Raw genomic sequence first — 20,623 nt, 5'->3', positions numbered from 1 at the left:
GTGATGTGTGTCTGAATTACCAGCAGGGGGCACATCACCCTAGACCTGCCACACAGCAGGCATCTCTCTGGTCTGGGGGTACATTGGTCACTGTGGGCCCCCCTGAGGCAGCAGGCCCCAAGAGCTACCCCAGACAGCACATGGGGTCAGGCCTGACCTTACCTGCTTGACCAACATCCTTGGGGACAGACTTACTGAGGAAGCAGAGCCCACTCCACGGCCCCATCCAAGCCCATGTGAAGGCTCTGGTAGGTCAGTGCCCAACAAAAGTTGCAAACAACCCCCTAATGGTCCATGGACTGGGCCTGTGGAAACAGGAGGCAAAGGGATGGCCCTGAAAGGCCCAACAGAAAACCACATGCCAAAGTACCATCTCTCCCTAGCTCTATAACCCAGACATCTCTCTGTGAGAACCCCTCAACCCAGGCAGGGCAGTAAATTAAGTTGATGGAAACACGATCAGTTATGTTGTTTGGTACCAAAGCAATACATACCACTTTCTCTGGTACCATAACCCACTCCAGTTCCCTTTTTGCCTTTGCTGTTAGGAAGCTCAAACCAAACTGAAAGCTCATTACATTTTTTTTTTTTTTTTAAGTTTTTAAGATAAACACAGGATCCTGCTTTGTTGCCCAGGCTGGTTGCAAACTCCTGGTCTCAAGTGACTCTCCTGCCTCAGCCTCCCAAAGTCCTGGGATTACAGGCATGAGCCACCATGCACAGCCATATTCCCTTTTTGTGGCTCTTGGCATAGTTTTGTATTCTCTTTCTTGGTGTGGTTTTAGGTAATACTTTTGTTTCTCCTTACCTTCCCCTTTGCACATGTTATGTGCTTTCAGGAAACAGGCATGACGGAAATGATGAAGACTGAAGCCATCCTTAGCCACCCATGCCTTACAGTGACTGAGTGTTGTGGATCGTTCCCAGGGGCCAGCAGGAGAGCAGAGACGATGTGATGGAGAGGGGGTGACGGGTGGATCCAGGGCAGGCACCGACCACACCCAAGCCGGTAGCCCGTGGGGAGAACAAGGTTAGAGCCACAAAGTGCAGGGCCAGCAGCTCTGCCACCAGGAAGCCAGGCTGGTGTAGGTCAGCCCTGACAGAGGATGCCCCAGCCAGCGACTGCAGGGCTGACGACAACTCGCGCCAGGAACTCAGCGGGACCAGGCCAACCAAGGCACATCTGTGTGGGGCCCGCCTTGCCTGGAAAGCAGGGAGGCAGGTCACAGAAGCCGCCCTGCAGTATCTCATGTGTGAGTGTAGACGTCTACACGGGTGTGTGCAGGTGTTGGTAACTGCGCCAGGGATGCAGGTGTTAGGAGTGTGAGTGTGCCAGTGGGTCAGTGTCTCAGTGCATCAAGGAAGTGCGTGTCATAAGCGCGTCATGAGTCTATTTATTGTGTTTGAGTGTGTCAGTGTCTGTGTATCGGGAGTGTGTCCGTGAATGTCCATGAGTGTGTATCACATGTCCATGTCATGTGAGCGGTATGCCGGTGTGTTGTGAACGTGTCAGAAGTGTGTTGGCGAATGTGTCCATGTGTGAATGTACCCTGTGTTGGTGAGTGCTGAGTGTGTCACGTGTGTCCATGTGTCCGCTAGTGTGTCGTGTCTATGAATGTGTCACGAGTACGTCCATGAGTGTTGGTGTGCTGTGTCACGAGTGTTGGCGAGTGTGTCCGTGAGTGTGAGTGCACCACGCATCGGTGTCTGTGAGTAGGGATGAGGTGTCGTGACTGTGGGTGCGTGACATATCTATGGGTGAGCGTGTCATGAGTATGTCCATGAGCGAATGTGAGGGTCAGACTGTTACGAATGTCTCATGCATTGGAGTGTCCATGAGTCAGTGTGAGTGTCATGAGTGTGTCCACGAGTGGGCGTCATGAGTATTGGTGTGTCCATGAATAAGCGTGAATGTTGTGTGTCCAGAAGTGGGGGTGTCATAGGTCTCAGTGTGTCATGAGTGTGCATTCCGGAAAAAACTACACACCGTTACCAACGGTTCTCTCTGAGGAGTGGGACGGGCAGGGCCAAGACCAGAGGATGCTTTGCCTTTCTACTCCTTTTTTTTGTTTGAATTGTTCTCAATGTGTCACCTTCATACTTTAAAAAGAGAAACAGCTGTGGGCCAGCCTTAAAGAAAAAAAAAAAAAAAAAGGAAAAAATGAAAAAATTGAGAGAGAGAGAGAGACAGGAAAAATCAGTGTGTGCCGTGTGCAGTATTCCAACTCTGAGACCTTCGACCTGTGCTTCTCACCAAGGACAGCACAGCGCCCCTGCCCCAACCCCAGCCCCCACACCCCCAGGTGGCAGCACTCACCGGGTGTCGGAGAACTCGAGGTTGGTGACGTTGAGGACCCGCTTGCGGTTGGTGCTGTAATAATAGTCCACAAACTCCTTCAGCTTCATCTTGCAGTCCTTCTGCTTGGTGACGTCTGTCACATCCACACTCCGCTCCGGCCCTGGGGAGGTGGCGGGAGGAGCTTGAGCACCCTGGGAAGGTGGCACAGCCTCCCTGAGGCCAGGATGTGTGGAGTGGACACACACCCTTGGCTGCCCTCACACACAGCAGGAGCTGCCAGGGGCTGGGTGCAGAGGCTCTAGGTGCCAACGTCCAGCTTCACCTGCCTGCTTTTCCCCTGGCTCAACAAAGTACCCTGACCACTCTTCCTCTGGCCTGGTGATGCTGTGAGGCAGCCAGGACACAGGCCTCAGCAAGGGTGGCCAGATTAACAACTACAAACACAGGACGCCTGGCCTGCCTGAATTTCAGACGAACAGCAAATACATTTTAGTGTATGTTCCAAGTAATTCATGAGACATACCTACATTTTAAAAATTAAGCTATCAAAACCCCTGCACTTCTAGGGCACCTATTCATTACTCTGAGAATTGGCAAACAAATAAAGGGAAAAGCCTTTTCTGTAGTTGACAAAGAAAAGTTCAGGATAACCAGATGAGCTGAGGAGGAAATTTTCATTACAAAAGACTCATGACTGATAGAGGGAGAAGGAAGGACAGAATTGCCAGTCGCCCTTTGCAAAAGTTCTCCATGGCTCCTCTGACCACAAACTGCAAGGCCGTGGGATTAGTGTGGACAGATGAGGTGGGTGCCGGGGCCACTGGCCTTGTCTGCATCACTGCAAGAGTGTGGTCAGGCACGATAGGCCTCCTCACGGATGGAAGCACACCCACTCAGAGGGAGTCCTGCCAAAAACCTGAAGGCAAGTCAAGCAAGCCTCTAGCCACGAGTTTATAGGAAACACCTGGGACAGAGGGACCTGCTTAGTGATACCACTGGGGACGCTGGCAACCAAATCCTGGATGTGGGACATTCTGCAGGACCAACATGGCCTTTTCTCCAACAAACCAACAGGATAAAACAAAATGGGGCTGTCAGAATAAAAGAGACTTCAGGGATATAAAAACCGAATGCAATGTGAGGGTCTCATTTGGATTCCACAGCCAAATGTAAAAAGGCACTTTTGAGGCAACTGGGAAGAATTAAACTGGGTCTTACATGCACCAAGGAATTACTGTTAATATAATCTAGTGCGATGATGGAATGGTGATTATATATTTTTTAAATTGTCTGCTAGAGCTATGTACTAGAATTTTTATGGGTAAAATGATGTATGTAAAAAGAATTTTTCTTTTTTCTTTTTTTGAGATGGAATCTCATTCTGCCTCCCAGGCTGGAGTGCAGTGGCACGATCTTGGCTCACTGCAACCTCCACCTCCCAAATTCAAGTGATTCTTCTGTCTCAGCCTTCCGAGGAGACGGGACTACCAGTGCCACCATCAAACCCAGCTAATTTCTGTATTTTTAGTGGAGACGGGGTTTTGCCATGTTGGCCAGGCTGGTCTCGAACTCCTGGCCTCAAGAAATCCACCCACCTCAGCCTCCTAAAGTGCTGGGATTACAGGCATGAGCTACCATGCGTGATCAGAATTCCTTTTAAAATACTACAAGAGAACAAAAAAGTAGGGAGACAGAAAATCAGCCGAAAGCTGGTGGTTTTTGTTTCCGGTGCTGGGTGCATGAGGGTTTACTGTTTCTCTAATTTTGTGTGTGTTTATAAAGTTCCATCATAAAAAAAAAAATTAAGAGGAAAAAAAAGACATAGAAGCAATACAAACTACGAACCATCTCCTCCCTGCTTTTTCAGGGACAGCTGTGGAGGGAACAGGGCCAGAGGACAAACCAGGCCCCACCCGCATGATTAGGTGAGTCCAGGGTCTTGGTGGCAGGGCAGGACCCACCTCTCAGAGCTGTGGAAGGGAGGAAATTAGCTCTTACATGGGAAGAGCTTAGAAAAGTGCCTGGCACTGGGCAGGCCCTCACTATGTATTAGATGTTATCCTGTATGCACCATGCTAGGGTCTGGGAAGGTGAGAAAGAGCATTGGCCCGGCAAGCATGAACATTACAGTGGGGGTACACAAGGCTGCCTGACCAGCACTGTGCAGCAAAACAGAAACAGCCCACCAGATGGCCACGGCCCGCTCTCAGGCAAACCCGTGGGAAAGCCGAGCACAGGCGAGACCAGGCGCTGGATCCCGGCTCAGGGCAGGATCAGCCACAGAGCTAGTGCCACAGCTCCAACTATGTCCAGCCTGCCCTCCTCCTCAGTAAGAACCCCACAGAATCAGCCCCTCTGCATGGACACCCAACATCCTCACCCCAGGTCCCAGGATGAGCACTTTCTAGCCCTTCTTCCTGAGATGTCTGACAGCTACCACGGTGCTCGCTCTTCCTCCTCACCACCAGTTTGGGAGCTCAGTCTCGGTAGCCCCAGGGTGTCCACGTGACTCTAAAGAAAATCCAGGGCCCTAGCCCCCTGTTGAAATTGAACTTGATGGCCTCCTGGTGGGTGCCCCTATGTGCCCACAGGCTTGTAAAGGTGACCTCATTTCACCTCCAGCACATACCCCACGAGGGGTGCACACAGGAAGAGAGTGAGGCTCAGAGCGGTGGGGCCAGTCATCTCGGAGCCCCAGCACTGAGAGGCCAGTGTGCCTGCCTGCCCATCTTCTGTCCTGGGTGTTTGCCCGTTCAGGGTTGTTCCTCCCCGGGCCGGCCATCCAGGCATCCCCCATGAGCACCTTGAGGCCCTGCAACCATGTGGGCCTCCATGCTTGGCCGTGTGGCCGCTGACCTGTCAGGGACACTGCTAGGTGCGCTGGCCTCTCCCTGCCGCTGCCTCTTGAACGGCACCCCCACAGGTGCCTCCTCTACCCACAAGTGCCCACCTGAGCCCAGTAGCTCTGGAGGGGACATGAAGTGGGCGCTGCTGATGGCAATGGCACTGGCTAGAACCCATATGGAATCCAGACGAGGAGGAGATTCTGGTGCCATGGGGGCAGGTCATGGTGCAGATGAGGAAGGCCAGGCCCCTAATCAGGTGGCCAGGCCCCTAATCAGGTAGCCAGGTTGGGGACATGGGCCCGCACCACCAGGACCTCCCAGGCATGACAGTGTCAAGTAGCACCCACAGTAATGCAATTCATAGCTGCCAGAATCAAAGGGTCTCCCAGACCAGCCCCCACTTTGCAGTCAGAGTATCTGGGAGGGCAAGGGATCTGCCAGGTCATTTGTCATCTCAGTGGGACGCAGGGTCTGATCTAAGAGTACCGGGAACAGAGTACAGTGAGCCTTGAGGCTCCCCTGCTCATGGCACACGTGGGACACAGCCAGGACACGGGGAAACAACATGCACAGTGGTGGGTGCCCCAGCACTCCCGGCTCCAGCCCCAGAGCACTGTGAAGGGGATGGCACTTACCCACGTAGTTCTCGACATCGCTGACATAGAACGTGGGGGCCGGGACAGCCAGACCCAGCCCATCTTTCTTAGGGACGAGGATGGGCTCGGTGAAGCCGTGCTCCTCCATGTAGCCCAGCGTAAGCTGACTGCCTGGCACACGGGCCACCACGTCTTCAGCACTGCAGGGAAGCACAGGTCAGAGGCCACATCGGGCCCGAGGCCTCCTGTACCAGGACAGGTGTGGACAGGGCCTCGGCACTGGAGAGGCAAGCCTGGGTCTGGCCACCCACCTCCCACAGCCACAGGAGGAGGCCTGACCGTGACGTCACACGTGGGACCATAGGGCAGCCAGGGCAGATGACTCCGGAACCCCACTGTTTGGGGGAGCAGGGACATGGGGTCTCACACGTGTCAGATGGAAATGTCGAGAGGTGACAAGGGCCTGTCCTTCCCAACAAGTCAGAGAGGCAAGAGGTACCTGGGCCTAAGCAAGGTCGCTCCCCCACCACCAGCACCCAGGCTGACCCATAGGTGAGGATGGGGGCAGCTCCTCCACTGCACCTCCCATGCACCCCTTCTCAGCTAGGTGCTTCTCCCCGGCAGGGCCACCAAATCACAGCTCAGGAACAAGAGCCACTAAGACAGCTCTGATATTGGGAAGGCCTTGGACAAGGCCACATAGAGAGCACGGGGTGAAAACTAGGTCTCCTGTCTCTCTCTCGCCCTGCCTAGCCTGTCCCCACATTCCTGCCCCAGAGGAAGCAGCAGAGGTGCAGAGCTGGGAGGAGGCCCCTGGCTGGCAAGGATGAACGGCATGTGCAGTGTCAGCCCCAAGGACCTGGACGAGAGCATCCAGTCCTGGCCTGCTCCCTACTGGACATGGCCACCACCACAGGGCCAGAGGCAGATGAGAGGGGCCCACAGGCAAACAGGACAAATGACCTTGGCAGAGCACTGACACACCCTAGGAATCTTCCCAAGGACATGAGGCCCAGGGGGAGTATGGTCTGCCCAGGGTCATATAGCTGGACCCAGAGCTCTCAGCCCCAGTCCATGCCCCAGGCTGCCTCCTGCTCCCTGAGAGGTCCCTGGGCAGCTGTGGTCCACAGGGCCTGCTAAAACAGCCTCTGTTTGGTGACCCTGGGGACATGCTTCTATGGGATGGGCACAGCTGTGAGCAGCGCTGGGGAGGAGGACAGCAGGGAACAGGGGCAAGAGCACCCAGCAAGGCAGGGCCGAGGGGAGGAGTGCACCACCCAAGGTCTCTGACGCGGACAGACAGCAGCAGGTATGGGAATGACAGGAGCCACAGCTGGAGGGCTCCCACTGCACACCAGAAGCACTGGGAACTGCAGGAATTCTTTGCACACCAAGAGCACTGGGAGTCGCCAGAATTCTTTTTTTTTTTTTTTTTGGAGACGGAGTTTCATTCTTGCTGCCCAGGCTGGAGTGCAATGGCGCGATCTTGGCTCACCGCAACCTCTGCCTCCTAGGTTTTAAGCAATTCTCCTGCCTCAGCCTCCTGAGTAGCTGGAATTACAGGCATGTGCCACCACGCCTGGCTAATTTTGTATTTTTAGTAGAGACAGGATTTCACCATGTTGGTCAGGTTGGTCTCGAACTCCTGACCTCAGGTGATCCACCCACCTCAGCCACCCAAAGTGCTGGGATTACAGGCGTTAGCCACTGTGCCCAGCCAAGCCTCTGGAATTCTAAGTAGGGCAGTGGTGTAGTCTGCGGGTTGTCCATTGCTGTGTGGACAGTGGCCTGCAGCAGGGCAGAGTGGGGGCACAGAGCATCAGGAGGCTCAGGGCACCATGCCTAGACTAAGGGACAGGGAAAGGGCCAAGGGGGTTCAGGAGATCAATAAGTCTGGTGATAGCTCAGAAAGTGGGAGGGAACAGGAAGAGGCAAATACAGACAGCCAGGAGACTATTGTGAGCAGAGGGGCAGAGGCGAGGCCATTTACAGAGGGCCCACGGTAGAGGGGCAGAAGCAGGGGACAGGGACAGACCAAGAGCTGATCTGGGGACACATGTGGTCTAAGACACATGTCAGATTGTCCAGGGACGTGCCAGTTGGGTAGACAGGACACAAGCTCAGAAGAGCTAAAGAGTTTGTGGAGCCAAGTCCCCAGAAATGCCTCAAGGAGGGCAGTTACCAGGAGAGGAAGCGGGCAGGTGGGAGGAAGCCCATTCCCAACAAAGGACAGGACTTCAAGGATCGAGAGGGCTGCAGTGCCTAATTTTGCCAAGAGGGCAATTAAAATCAGAACTGAAGAGTGTCCGTTGGCTTTGACCACGTGGGAATAGCGTTAAAGATAATCCAAGGGGTACTGGACGGGGAGGAAGAAGAAAGAATGTGTACAGGCAACTGTGTGAGAAACTCGAGGTATATAAACCATTCAAACGAAGCTCTGAAAGCAACGGGGAAGGCCTCCCATCCACCTGGGCCACAGGCAGAAAATTACCCTTGATGAATCCCAATGCCAAGATCCTGTCTAGCAGTGAGAGTTCCAAACTCACACTAAACCCATCGGTTGGGAACCCCAAACTGGATCTGGAACTAATTTGTGAAAACCATAAGACCTTAGCAAAAGGCAAACACAAACCATCTTGTAGGTGGACAGCAGCCAAGGACATACTAGTCCCAGTGGAATGTGACCCCGCTGAAGCACCATGCTCCACAGAAGGAAGTGAACCACCAAGAGGGTCAGTCAATAGATGCACCAGTCCAAAGAGACACCAGAACTGAGGATAACAGAACAACTGAAAAGAGATTTGAAGATAAATATATTGGAACACATTCAGAAGGAAAACAAGAGGATGCGGCAAGGCACAGGGATGTATTAAAAAAGAAAAAAGACCAGGCAACACTGAAAAGGAAATTTATAGAAATTTTAGAAATAAAAAATATGATGATCAAAATTTTTTAAACTCAGTGGATGCACTAAACAGTAGATGGCTGAAAAAATAGTAAACTTGAAGAAAATTTTTTAAATGATATAGAGAATACAGAAGAAATGCTACTAAAGAGAAAACCGTATTTCTCAGAAGTGACATGTGACTCTCCAAATTAAAGGGGCTTACTGAGTTCTAAGCAGAATAAACAAAAACAAATGAACATCTAGAGGCAGTACCATACACTCATGTACCAAGTACATCAAACAATATAAAGAAACAGCAACTAGACTAACAACAGACATCTCATTAGCAAGAGATGTCAAAAGACAATAAAATACCTTTCAAAGAATTAAAGAAAAATAGCTTTCACTCTAGAACTTTAGATCCATTTTAGAATATTAGAATCATGTAAGAAAAAAGACAGTCATTGTCAGACAAGACAGTATATTTTTCATAAGCCTTTGCTGAAAGAACTAAAAGACATAATTCTATAAGAAGGAAATCAAACCTAGAAGAAAGGTGTGGGATTCAAGAAACAATGGAAAACTAATCTACAGATTCCACACAATCCCTATCAAAATCCCAACTGACTTCTTTGCAGAAACCGACAAACTAAACTTGGAATGCTGAATAAAAATGCAAAGCACTCAGATGACCAAAACAGATTTTTAAAAGAACAATAATGTTGGAAGACCCTTCCCAACCTCAAAATTCAATACGAAGCTCCTACAGTCAAGACTGTGGTACTGTCCTAAGAAAAGATATACAGAGCAATGGAATACACTTGAGTGCCCAGAAATAAATCCTTACACCCACAATCAACTGCTTTTCAATGAGAGTGCCTAGACAGTTCAATGGGGAGAGGCCAGTCTTTTCAATAAATGTTGCTAGGAAAAATTGATATCCACATGCAAAAGAATAAAGTTCTTCCTACCTCACACAGTATACAAAAATTCAATCAAAATGAGTCAAAGACCTAAATATAAAAGCTTAAACTATAAAACTCACAGAAGAAAACAAAGGCATAAATCTTCAAGATCTTGGATTAGGCAATGATTTATTAGCAGTGATACCAAAAGCACAAGCAACAAAAGGAAAAAAAGAGGTAAGTTAGACTTCGTTAAAATGAAAAACTTTTGTGCTTCAAATGACACTGTCAAGAAAGTACAAAGACAACACAGAATGGGACAAAGTGCCCGGTAAGTGACAAGTATCCAGACTATGTAAAGAATTCTTACAACTCAACAATAAAACAACAGATAACCCAATGAATATAAGGTGGCTAAAATAATGTGGAACTGGACTTCCGGTTTCAACTCCAACATGTAAAGAGATTGGATGTTGTCACTCCCCTTTTCCACACAAGAAAAAGGCTGAAAAAACAGAAAATCAACAACTTTTCTTATATTCATCAGAGAATCGAGCTCATAGGACAAACAAACAACCACCCAAAATCTGAGGAGACAGAAAATCATAGCTGAGATCGCCTTACCTGGAGCAGAAGCTGCTGGAGGCAGTGACCTGTAGGGACACTTAAGTGATAACTTTTGACAAACTGCCAAAAGTTAAGTGTAGATCAGTTTAAGAGTTAAAAACTCCTCAATCCGGCAGGAGGATGGAAATAGGAACTATTTTTAAATACACCGAGAGTGTTGTTCTCCACAACAAAAGTCTGCTCCCCTGTATCAGACTCTACTGGACATGGGGAAGGCAACTGGTCACCTCCAGCCCCCACTAGCCTTCCTGTCTCAGATAAGGAAAGAAAAATTAAAAAGGCTGAGAAATGCTCCTAATGATCACAGCCCAGACTCTATAAAACTGAGATTTAATCCTGAAATTATAGAACACTTCCCCTCCCCAAAACTTACCACCATACATCAGGATAACAATAGCTGACTATAACTGAGAGAGCTGCAGACACAGACTCTGTTTAATATGAAATTCTTAGGAAAACCCAAAGAAACCGGGAGAAAAACAAAGAAACTAGAAGAAGCTGACATCTCTGGCACCTAGAGCTAGAGCAAATTTAACACAGCCCAGGTCCTACCCAGATTAACATAAAACTTCACACTAAACCCTAATTACCTCAATTCCTATTACACAATACATCATGTCCAGCTTTCACAAGAAATTATAAAGCCTGCTAAATGGCAAGAAAAACCATTGTCTGAAGAGACAAAGCAAGCATCAGAACAAGACTCAGACATAGCACAGGTTTCTGAATTATCAGACAGAAAATTTAAAATAACTAGGATTAATAGGTTAGCTACACTAATGGGAAAAGCTGACAACATGTAAGAACAGATGGGTAATGTAAACAGAGAAATGGAAACTAAGACACAGCCAAAAGGGAAAGGCTACAAATTTAAAAATAATAATAAAAGTAGCAAAAATGAAGGATGCCTTTGATGGGCTCATCAGTAGACGAGACATTGCCAAGAAAAGAACCAGTAAGCCTGAAGTTACGTCAATAAAAACTTCCAGCCTGAACTCCAAACAGAATGAAGAAGCAGGTGGGTGGGGGTCAAGGGGAGGAGTAGAATATCCAAGAAATGTAGAAGAAGAATTACAAACAGTGTAATGTGCATACTGAGAATATAAAAAGGAAGAGAAAATGCAGTAGAATAAATATTTACTTGAAGTAATAAGGGCTGAGAATTTTCTAAAATTAATGGCAGACATGAAACCAAAGATCCAAAAATATTAGACCACATAAAGGAGGATAAATGCCAAAAATTCTGCACCTAGGCATATCATATTCAAACTGCAAAAAAAAAAAAAAAAAAAAAAAAAAAAAAGACAAAGCAAATATCTTGAAAGAAGTCAGATGAGCGAGGTCAACTTCCAGCATGACAATGAACTGGTGAAAATTATTTAAAAAACAATTATTCAGAGCCTTCTGGAAATGGTCCCAAGACCAAAGAGCAAATGAAGAAACATCTATTTAAGAAAATCTCCAAAAACTCAGTAAGAAGAGTCTGTGACATTTGGACCAAGACTGCCCCCTCCATTCCCATTCAGAGCTCAGAGAGGACACTCCACTGTGCTACAGCCAAGAACACAGGCTTCATCCCCACCAGCTCCCAGCTAGAGAGCGTTCTTCTTGGAAAAGCAGGACTTCCACTTCTCATTCTGCCCCAGCTGACGGTTGCTGAGTTTAAGTCTGTGGCAAGTAGTGCCAAGGGGTGAGGGCTGCCTTCTTGCATCCAGCTCTGACTAGTGAAACTGAAGCTCTCCCTTGGGTGTGGCATGCTGATAGTACTGAGTGGGGCCCTGACCACCCTCACCTTGCCACTTCTATTCGAGGTGATATTGGGGGTTCTTGGCACAGCAATTAGGCAAGAAAAATAAATACAGGTCACCTAGATGGGAAAGGAAGAAGTCATACTATCTCAGTTTGCAAATGACATGATCATATGTGTATAGAAAATACTAAGGAACCCTCTAAAAAAACTATTATAACTAATAAACTAGTTCAGCAAGGTTGCAAGATACAAGATCAACACATAAAAATCAATTGTATTTCCACACACTAGCAATGAACAATCTGAAAATTAAGAAAACAATTCTATTTACAAGAGCACCAAAAAGAATAAAATACTTCAGAATATATTTAACAGAGGAAATGTAAAATACTTTGAAAACTATAAATCATTCTTGAAAGAAACTTAAAAGATCTAAATAAATGGAAAAGCATCCATGTTCACAGCTTAGAAGTTTTAACATTGTTAAGATTGAAATACTTGCAGAGTGATCTACAGATTGAAAGCAATAGCTTTCAAAATCCCAGCTGACTTCCTTGTAAAAATTGACAAGCTGACCTTAAAATTCATATGACATAAAAGGGACCTAGAATGATCAAAACAAACTTGAAAAAGAAAAACAAACTTGGCCGGGCGTGGTGGCTCACGCCTGTAATCCCAGCACTTTGGGAGGCCGAGGTGGGCAGGAGTTTGAGACCAGCCCGGCCAACATGGTGAAACCCCGTCTCTACTAAAACCACAAAAAATTAGCCAGGCTTGGTAGTGCAAGCCTGTAGTCCCAGCTACTCAGGTGGCTGAGGCAGATGAATCACTTGAACCTGGGAGGTGGAGGTTGCAGTGAGCCTAGATCATGCCACTGTACTCCAGCCTGGGTGACAGAGTGAGAGTCCATCTCAAAAAAAAAAAAAAAAGAAAAGAAAAAGAAAAACAAACTTGGAAGACTTGTACTTCCTGATTTCAAAACTCACTATAAATTACTATAGTAATTAAGACTGTGTGGTACTGGCATAAGCAGATATGTAGATCAGTGGAATAGAATTTAATATCAGAAACAAACACATCTATGGCCAATTGAGTTCGACAAGGGTGCCAAGACTGTTTACTAGCAAAAGAATAGTGTTTTCAACCAATGGTACTACAACAAATGAAGAGCTGAATGCAAAAAAAAATGAAGTTCAATCCTTACCTCACACCGTATATAAAAATAAGCTCAAAACGTATCAAAGAACAAACTGTATGTGCTAAAACTACAAAACTCTTAGAAGAAAATGTATCAACAAATCTTCATGACTTTGGATTTGGCCATGGATTCTCAGATATGAGAACAAAAGCACAACAACAAAAAATAGATTAATTGGACTTTATCAAAATTAAAAACTTTTCTACTTCAAATGACACCATCAAGAAAGTAAAAAGACAACCCACAGAATAGGAGACAGTATTTTGAAATCATATATCAGGTAATGGGCTTGTATCTAGAATGTACTATATATGAAACTTTTAAACTCAATAATTTTTTTAAAAAGCAAAAACTAAAAATAAAAATGGGCAAAGGACCTGAATAGTCATTTTTCCAAGGAAGATATACAAGGATCGACAAGTTCATGAAAAGATGCTCGACATCACTAATTACTAGAGAAATGAAAATCAAAAAATAAGATACCAGTTCACACCCACCCACATGGCTAGAATCAAGTTAAGTCAGATAATAACAAGTTCTAGGCCGGGCGCGGTGGCTCAAGCCTGTAATCCCAGCACTTTGGGAGGCCGAGGCGGGCGGATCACAAGGTCAGGAGATCGAGACCACAGTGAAACCCCGTCTCTACTAAAAATACAAAAAATTAGCCGGGCGCGGTGGCGGGCGCCTGTAGTCCCAGCTACTCAGGAGGCTGAGGCAGGAGAATGGCGGGAACCCGGGAGGCGGAGCTTGCAGTGAGCCGAGATCGCGCCACTGCACTCCAGCCTGGGCAACAGCGTGAGACTCCGTCTCAAAAAAAAAAAAAAAAAAAAAAAAAATAACAAGTTCTAGTGAGGATGTGAAGAAATGGAGACCCTCATATGCTGCTGGTGGGAAGGTAAAATGGGGAAGCTGCTTTGGAAAACAGTCTGACAGTTCTTCAAACAGTTAAACAGTTACCATATGACCCAGCAATTACACTCCTAAAACAATAAAAGCATATGTCCACATAAAAACTCATATAAAAATGTTTATGGCACAATTATTCATAGTAGCCAAAAAGTGGAAACAACGCAAATGACCATCACCTGATGAATGGACAGACAGAGTACCTATGTGGAATATCTATATGATAAAATATCATTCAGCCTCAGAAAAGGAGTGAGGTGCTAACACATGCCACAGCACAGATGACCCTTGAATGCACTCTGCTAAATGAAAGAGGCCAGTCTTGTTGTAGAGCTCCATTTATATGAAGCAAATCTACAGAAACAAGAAAGTGGATTAGTGGTTACTAAGGACATGCTGGGAAAGGGGATGGGAAGACAGGGATGATGTATAAAGGTAATGGGATTTATTTTGGGGGTGATGAAAATGTCCCAAAATCAGTGATGTGCACATATCTGTGAATACGGTAAAATCCGCTGAACTGCACATTTTAAATGGGTAACTGTATTATATGTATTTTATCTCAATGAAGGTCAGAAAAGAAAAAATAAAGAAGCCAGGAGAAAAATACCTTGCCCAGAGAGGAGTCAGAACAAGAGTTCCACTGGATTTTGCATCAGAAATCACACACGCAAGAAGGGAGTTGGAATTTAAAATGTCAAAAGAAAAAAACCCCGCCAACTTAGGATTCTGTGTCCAGCGGAATTATCCCTCAAAAGTGAGGGAGAAATAAAGGCTGTGTGACAAACAGAAACTGTCTCTAGCTCAAGAACGGCCACAGGGCAGCTCGGAGGTGCTTCCCCTAAACAACTCCTTTCTCACCAGGAGCTGCTCCCAGCTGCGTCCTCCCTGTGACCAGAATTCTGTCCTCTGCCCTCATGCAGAACAAGAGTGTGGGCACTGGGGGTCTCTGAGAAGGAGACATGAGGATGACGCCTGCCTGGGTCATGGGAGCACGCGTGTGGGCTGAGGAAGGACTGGGAGCCAAGGGTTCAGGAGAGTACCTGGCAGGTGTTGGGCATACTCAGGTTGGGAGAGAGGTCCCTTCCACACAGCAGGAGAAGGGTCACCAATGCTTGTTCCCCACCCCCAGGGAAGTGCTGACCAAGGGGAGGAGAGTTTGGCCCATTTGCAGGGAGCTCTGGGTCGCTGGTGCGGACTATGCTGCCTCCAGGAGACAGGCTCCCTGCTTCCTGCTTTCCAGCAAGCATAGCAGAGGGAGCTCCCAGTGATGGATAGCAGGGCGAGGGACGGAGAGAATGCTCATCCCCTGGCTGTAGGCGGAGCATAGAGGGAGGGCAAGCCCACCTGGGAAAGGTCCGGCTCCGCAGCTCCTTGATGAAGAGCTGGCTGCCGTTCTGCACAGGCTTGACGTCGGGCGCTTGCCCCGGTCCGTGTTTGTGCCAGGTCCGCTTCTTCTTTACTGTAGAGGAGACCGGAAGAAAGGTCCATCACACAGCGCAGCCCCAGCAGGGCTCCACAACCTCCCCTAAGAACCTTGGCACCCAGCCTACTAACAACTCCCAACATTGCTGGGCTCACACTCACCTCCCAAGGCTGATGACACCCCCACCCTGCCACACACAGAGAGAGGAGTCAACTCCCCACCTCGACCTCGTGTCCTCTCCCATCCCACACCTCACCGCGGATGGCACCACTGTCCTCCATTCCCTGACCCAGAAGCTGGGGTCTCCCAGGACCCCTCCTCATTCAGGCTCTGAGTCTGCAGAGACCACCAGGGAGGCAACTCCTGAAAAGGTCCTCAGCCACGGTTCGGCCTCACCATCCCAAGGCCTCCACAGCTGGACTCTGTCACCTCCCTACTGGGACCTCCATCACCCCAATAGCCACAGCCACGGACAGGGGCAGGTCAGGTCCCACCATCTTTTTCCCTCTCCTCCCCACCTCTCCAGGTGGTGCACATCCCCGCTCCTCTGTGCTGGCCACACTCCAGCCCTCCCCTGCCCACCGCCAACCATGGACCTGTCCACCCCACCTACTTCCTCACACTGCCCAGGTCACACCTTCTCCCGGGGCACAAGGTATACACACCCTGGACTTCTTACATGTGCATGTGAGCACATGTACACACATCCCTAGTGGACTACACACCCGTGGAACAATGCATGCACACACACGCATGCACACACACATGTACATACACATGCACACACCCCTACCGAACCGCAAGCCCTATGCACGCACACACCCCCCTACTGGACTTCAAGTCCCTGAAGGGAGGGAAGCAATTTCTTCTCCACCCTGCTATGTCCCTAGCTCCCAGCCTTGTACTCAACCAGGCAGAAAAGAGCAGCTGGGGTAAGGGAGGCCCATCGGGGCATGGAGATGCCCTCCTTGGGGGCTGCTTGGCTGAGTCTGACACAGGCTGACCCTTGAGCAGGAAAGGGACTGAATTCAAGAGCAGAGCCAGGCAGGGCCCATATGGTGCTCTTCCTTCACAGACAAAGGTGAGGTGGGGGGCGCAGGGGATGGGGGCCTTAGAAGGCCATGTGTCATTCTCCTGAGTCTCGGTGGCTGTGGGGGCAAACGGAACTAACAATCACCTAGTGACAATGCCTGCCTCTGAGCAGGCTCTGCTACCAACTCAAAGGAGCAGGGCTGGGTGGGGCTGGGATCTCTTATTTGCAAAGAACCTTCGCATTGTGTTCAATCTCTCTGCCCACAATTCAAATGGACACTATGGAAATTTGGCAAAATCTGAGAGTCAAGGCCAGAAGCCAGGACTTCTGAAGGAAGCATCAGACACAGATGAGCAACAAAAAGGGTTCCAATCTGTTTTGGCCAATCCTCTTCTAGCTGTGTAACCTTGGGCAAATTACTTGACATCTCTGTGCCTCACCTTTACTAGAGAAAGGCTCACACAGGCCTTGTGGGGTGGCTGTGGGATACAGGTTGGCACATGCACAGTGTCTGCTCCAGACTCCGCTGGGCATTTTCTCAGGGCAAAGCCACCTGGCGTGGTAGCTGCTTGTCCACGGACAGAACACACTCGCAGGCTGGCTTGGTGCTCCTAACAGACCCTGGGCTCATCCCTGGGTGCCCCCTGTGACCAGTACTGGGCCCAGCACACAGTGGGCACAGGGGGAGTGTCTGCAGGCAGATGAAGTCTCCCATCCTTGTCACACTGGCTGCTCAGCTTCAGAGCAACTCGGAAGGAGAGGTAGATGCATCTGCCTTCATAACTATCAACAGAGAAGGCTCAGTTCAGCCCATGCTCCTGCCCTCTTGGTGCCAGCCTGAGCCAGGCAATGCCAGGGCCACAGATAACTCCAATCTGCCCTCCTGTTGCAGTTTGCAAGCATTCACTGAGTAGCTTGGCTCCCTGCAAGGCTGGGAGTGCTGGAGCAGGTGTCACCCAAGCGTCAGATGCTTGGGAGCCCCTGCTTCTTAAGAGCTGAGATGGGAAGGGGGCCAAGGCTGGCCCTAGAAGTGTGTGTGCTGAGATGTTCAGCCCAGAGCATAAAGGAGTTGGAAAAAAGACACCCCCAATGACAGCCCAGACCCTCCTGACCCCCCAACAGTCCTAAGCCTCGGTGACTGTGAATACCATCACCTTCCTGCTGGGCCTGCTGCTACCGGGGGAGGTGTGGGTATCAAGGGAGCAAAGGGCTTCAGAGTTCACAAAGTGCCTTCCCTGCCTTGGAAGGCCTCGTGGAAATGGAGGCCGTTATATCTACTCCATGGGGGAGCCAAGTGGGACCTAGGGAGGAAACTTCCAGAGCTGAGCTTTCTGCACCAAGCAGAGCTCCCTGCCTGCCCTTTAGGTTACCACCTGTGAGGAGTACCGAGTGTGGGCAGGGCTCCAAGGAGGGGCTGCAATGAAGGTCCAGGACGGCGGCGGCTCAGGCAGGAGCGCGAGGCAGCCCAGGCAGGAGCGCGAGGCAGCCCAGGCAGGAGCGCGAGGCAGCCCAGGCAGGAGCGCGAGGCAGCCCTGTGATTACGCGGCAGCAGTGACACTGCAGCTGGGAGAGGCCTCAGGGCTGGCTGAGGAGATCAAGGAAGAGGAGGCAGCCCACAGAGACAGGGTGCCACGGAGGGGAGCCCACAGGGGCCCAGCACGGCCGGCAGGGTGAGGGCATCCTCCCCATCACCTGTCTGCATGGTCATTATTTCATCGATCACACTCCTGTCCGAGGACGCTCACTGAGGCCAAGGGCCCCCGGCTACACCTGTGTACCTCCTCTCTTGTGGGGCAGGGTCCACACGTCACGGATGAAGCAACTGAGGCCAGAGACGTGGGGCCGTGCCAAGGTCACCAGCAAAGGTACACAGAGGGGCAAGGAGGCCGACTGTCCCTCCTGCTGCTGGCATGGGGCACCCTGTCCCAGAGCCACATGCGGAGCATGACGACAGCGCCCCGTGACAACACACCGAGACAGCCGCTGAGCAGAGTCACCCCAAACCCACGGGGCAGGACGGGATGAGGAAAGTCAGTTCAATAAGATAAGTGACTGCGTGTAAGTCAGGAGCTGCAGTTCAGGCCCGCTTCTAACCATTCCTCATCGGATAGGGATGCCTTCCCGAGTTCCTGGTCAGGCACCCTGGGACACCTGTACCCAATCCGTCAGTCAGGTAAACCTGTGGGCCTATGGTCCCTGCCCACAGGCCATGGCCAAAATCAGCTCAAGGGACATACTGGAACAGGGAGGGATCCTGCAATCCCCACCACTGTGGCTTTCAAAAAGAGGGGGCAAACTGTGAGGACCAGGCCTCAGGCACAGCTCGCTCTGGAACCCTGAGCAGCCCCCATCCCCACCCGCAAGCCAGGGTGGCAGGAGCAGGACAGGTGGAGGCAGGCTCAAGGCCTCCAGAGGTTCCCAGCACTGGCTTAGAGCTTCTCCAGGGACACAGAGGGGCCCTCTTGTCCCTAGAGCGCCTTGGTGTGCAAGGCGTGCCTGGAGTCAATGCAAAGACCAACTGAGGCATCACAGACAGACTCTGGGCACAGCGCACACTCACTTCAAATCTGAGCATACACACCGGTGGAAGGTGCTAGAACCGTGTACCTTTGTCCCTGATGGAGCACACGTCCCTCAATAATGACTGAAAATCTGCTTCACAGAATTTATACAACACATTCAGCACATAGACACGTGCATGCAGACACACGTGCTTGCACACACACACACACACACACACACACACACACATGCACACAGCCGTGGACTGAACATCCGTCCCACCAAAATGTATTTGTTGAAATCCTGACCCCTAAGGTGACGATCTTAGGAGGCGGGGCCTTTGGGAGGTGATGAGGTCATGAGGACAAAGTCCTCCTGAATGGGATTAGTGTCCTTATAAAAGAGACCCCAGAGAGCTGCCTCCTTCCTTCCACCATGTGAGGACACGGCAAGAGGTCACTGTCTACGAACCAGAAGCAGGCCCTCACCACACACTGAATCAGCCAGCACCTTGATCTTGGACTTCCAGGCTCCAGAACTGTAAGAAATCAATTTTCTATTACTTAAGCCCAGTTAAGTAACTGGGGCCCAGTTGCAAGCTGAAGCACCAGACCCCCACAGCCCTGTGGGATGAGTCCTATGGAATCAGCAGGGGCAGAGGGAGGATGCAGGTGGAAGGGGCCCCAGCACCCCTGTTCTGTGAGCTGCGGCCGGGTCGAGGGAGCCTTGGAGGCCTGGCCTTGCAGCTGGTGATGCTGGGGCTGGGGCAGGTGGGGCTCTCACTACTCTGAGGACCGGGCTGCTCTTTTTTGGCCTCTCCCAAGGCCTGAACACTTTGTGCCTGTCCATTGCTGGACAACGGCGGGGGCTGCATGTGTTTCAGGTCTCGACCCGATCCCCAGCACAGCCTCAACAAATATGCAAGAGGGGGATGAGGAGAAGCTAGCAGCTCTTCTGAACTTACAGGCCGATGGTTTGCCTGTGGGGAGGTTCCGGGATTCCTAAATTGCCTTCTTACTCCTGGTCCCCAAGAGTTGGCTGCATTTATGCTCAGAATGCATCTGCCTATGGCAAGCTCATTAACCTATCATCTGGTTATTGCTCAGAAACAGCAGGAAGGATAAGCCTGGCGGGGTATCTTCGTGTTTCTGGCACCTCAATGAGCCCACCCGGAAAGCTCAGGGCCAAGCTGTCTTTACAATAGGAACGGCACAAACAGGGCTGAGCTTCCAGTGGGAATCTGGGGCTGCCCCATGGGGCCTAGGAGGCAGGTGTCAGGGCAGAGCAGGGTTGGAGCCAGGACACCCCAGGACGTGCTCTCCTGGGAGGCAGGACCCTCTCAGGTCCCCTGAGTGGGGGGCTCAGGAGGATGCTGGGGTGGCGTTGCTCTTGTGTGGTTTGTACACATGTGCATCACTTGAGAAGAGGCTTTCAGACTGGTAGAAAAGAAAGTGTCGGAAACCCCTGGGCCAGGAGCCCCTTCTCCTGATAGTCAGCATACGTTTCAAGGGGTCCTTGCTTGGGGGCTCCTGCATGAGTTGGGGTTGGGGTAGAGCAATGGTGTGGTGCTGGGGTTGGGCAGGTTTTACACATGGGTGAGCACACAGTTTCGATTTCTCTAATGTCCCCAGGCATCCCCAGAAACAGC

General features: G+C 50.1%; 1 protein-coding gene across 4 annotated transcripts in view; it reads right to left on the bottom strand.

The window, feature by feature from the left end:
* Positions 1–20,623, bottom strand: part of PHF2 (PHD finger protein 2) — a 104,542-nt gene that overhangs the window by 26,545 nt on the left and 57,374 nt on the right. For all 4 annotated transcript variants that reach the window (XR_012424918.1, XR_012424919.1, XM_045372946.2 and 1 more), the window contains exons 3-5: positions 15,362–15,476; positions 5,781–5,941; positions 2,318–2,459 (exon numbers count right to left, since the gene is read on the bottom strand). Coding sequence is in view for 2 of the 4 variants with exons in the window: in XM_045372946.2 (XP_045228881.2) it covers positions 2,318–2,459; positions 5,781–5,941; positions 15,362–15,476 (418 nt within the window). In the remaining 2 variants the exon portion in view is untranslated. The remainder of the gene's footprint in view (positions 1–2,317; positions 2,460–5,780; positions 5,942–15,361; positions 15,477–20,623) is intronic.

The sequence above is a fragment of the Macaca fascicularis genome, chromosome 15, assembly GCF_037993035.2.
Source record: "Macaca fascicularis isolate 582-1 chromosome 15, T2T-MFA8v1.1".
NCBI lineage: Eukaryota > Metazoa > Chordata > Mammalia > Primates > Cercopithecidae > Macaca > Macaca fascicularis.
The sequence above is the reverse complement of the archived record's forward strand: the minus strand, read 5'-3'. Positions and strand labels throughout refer to the sequence as shown.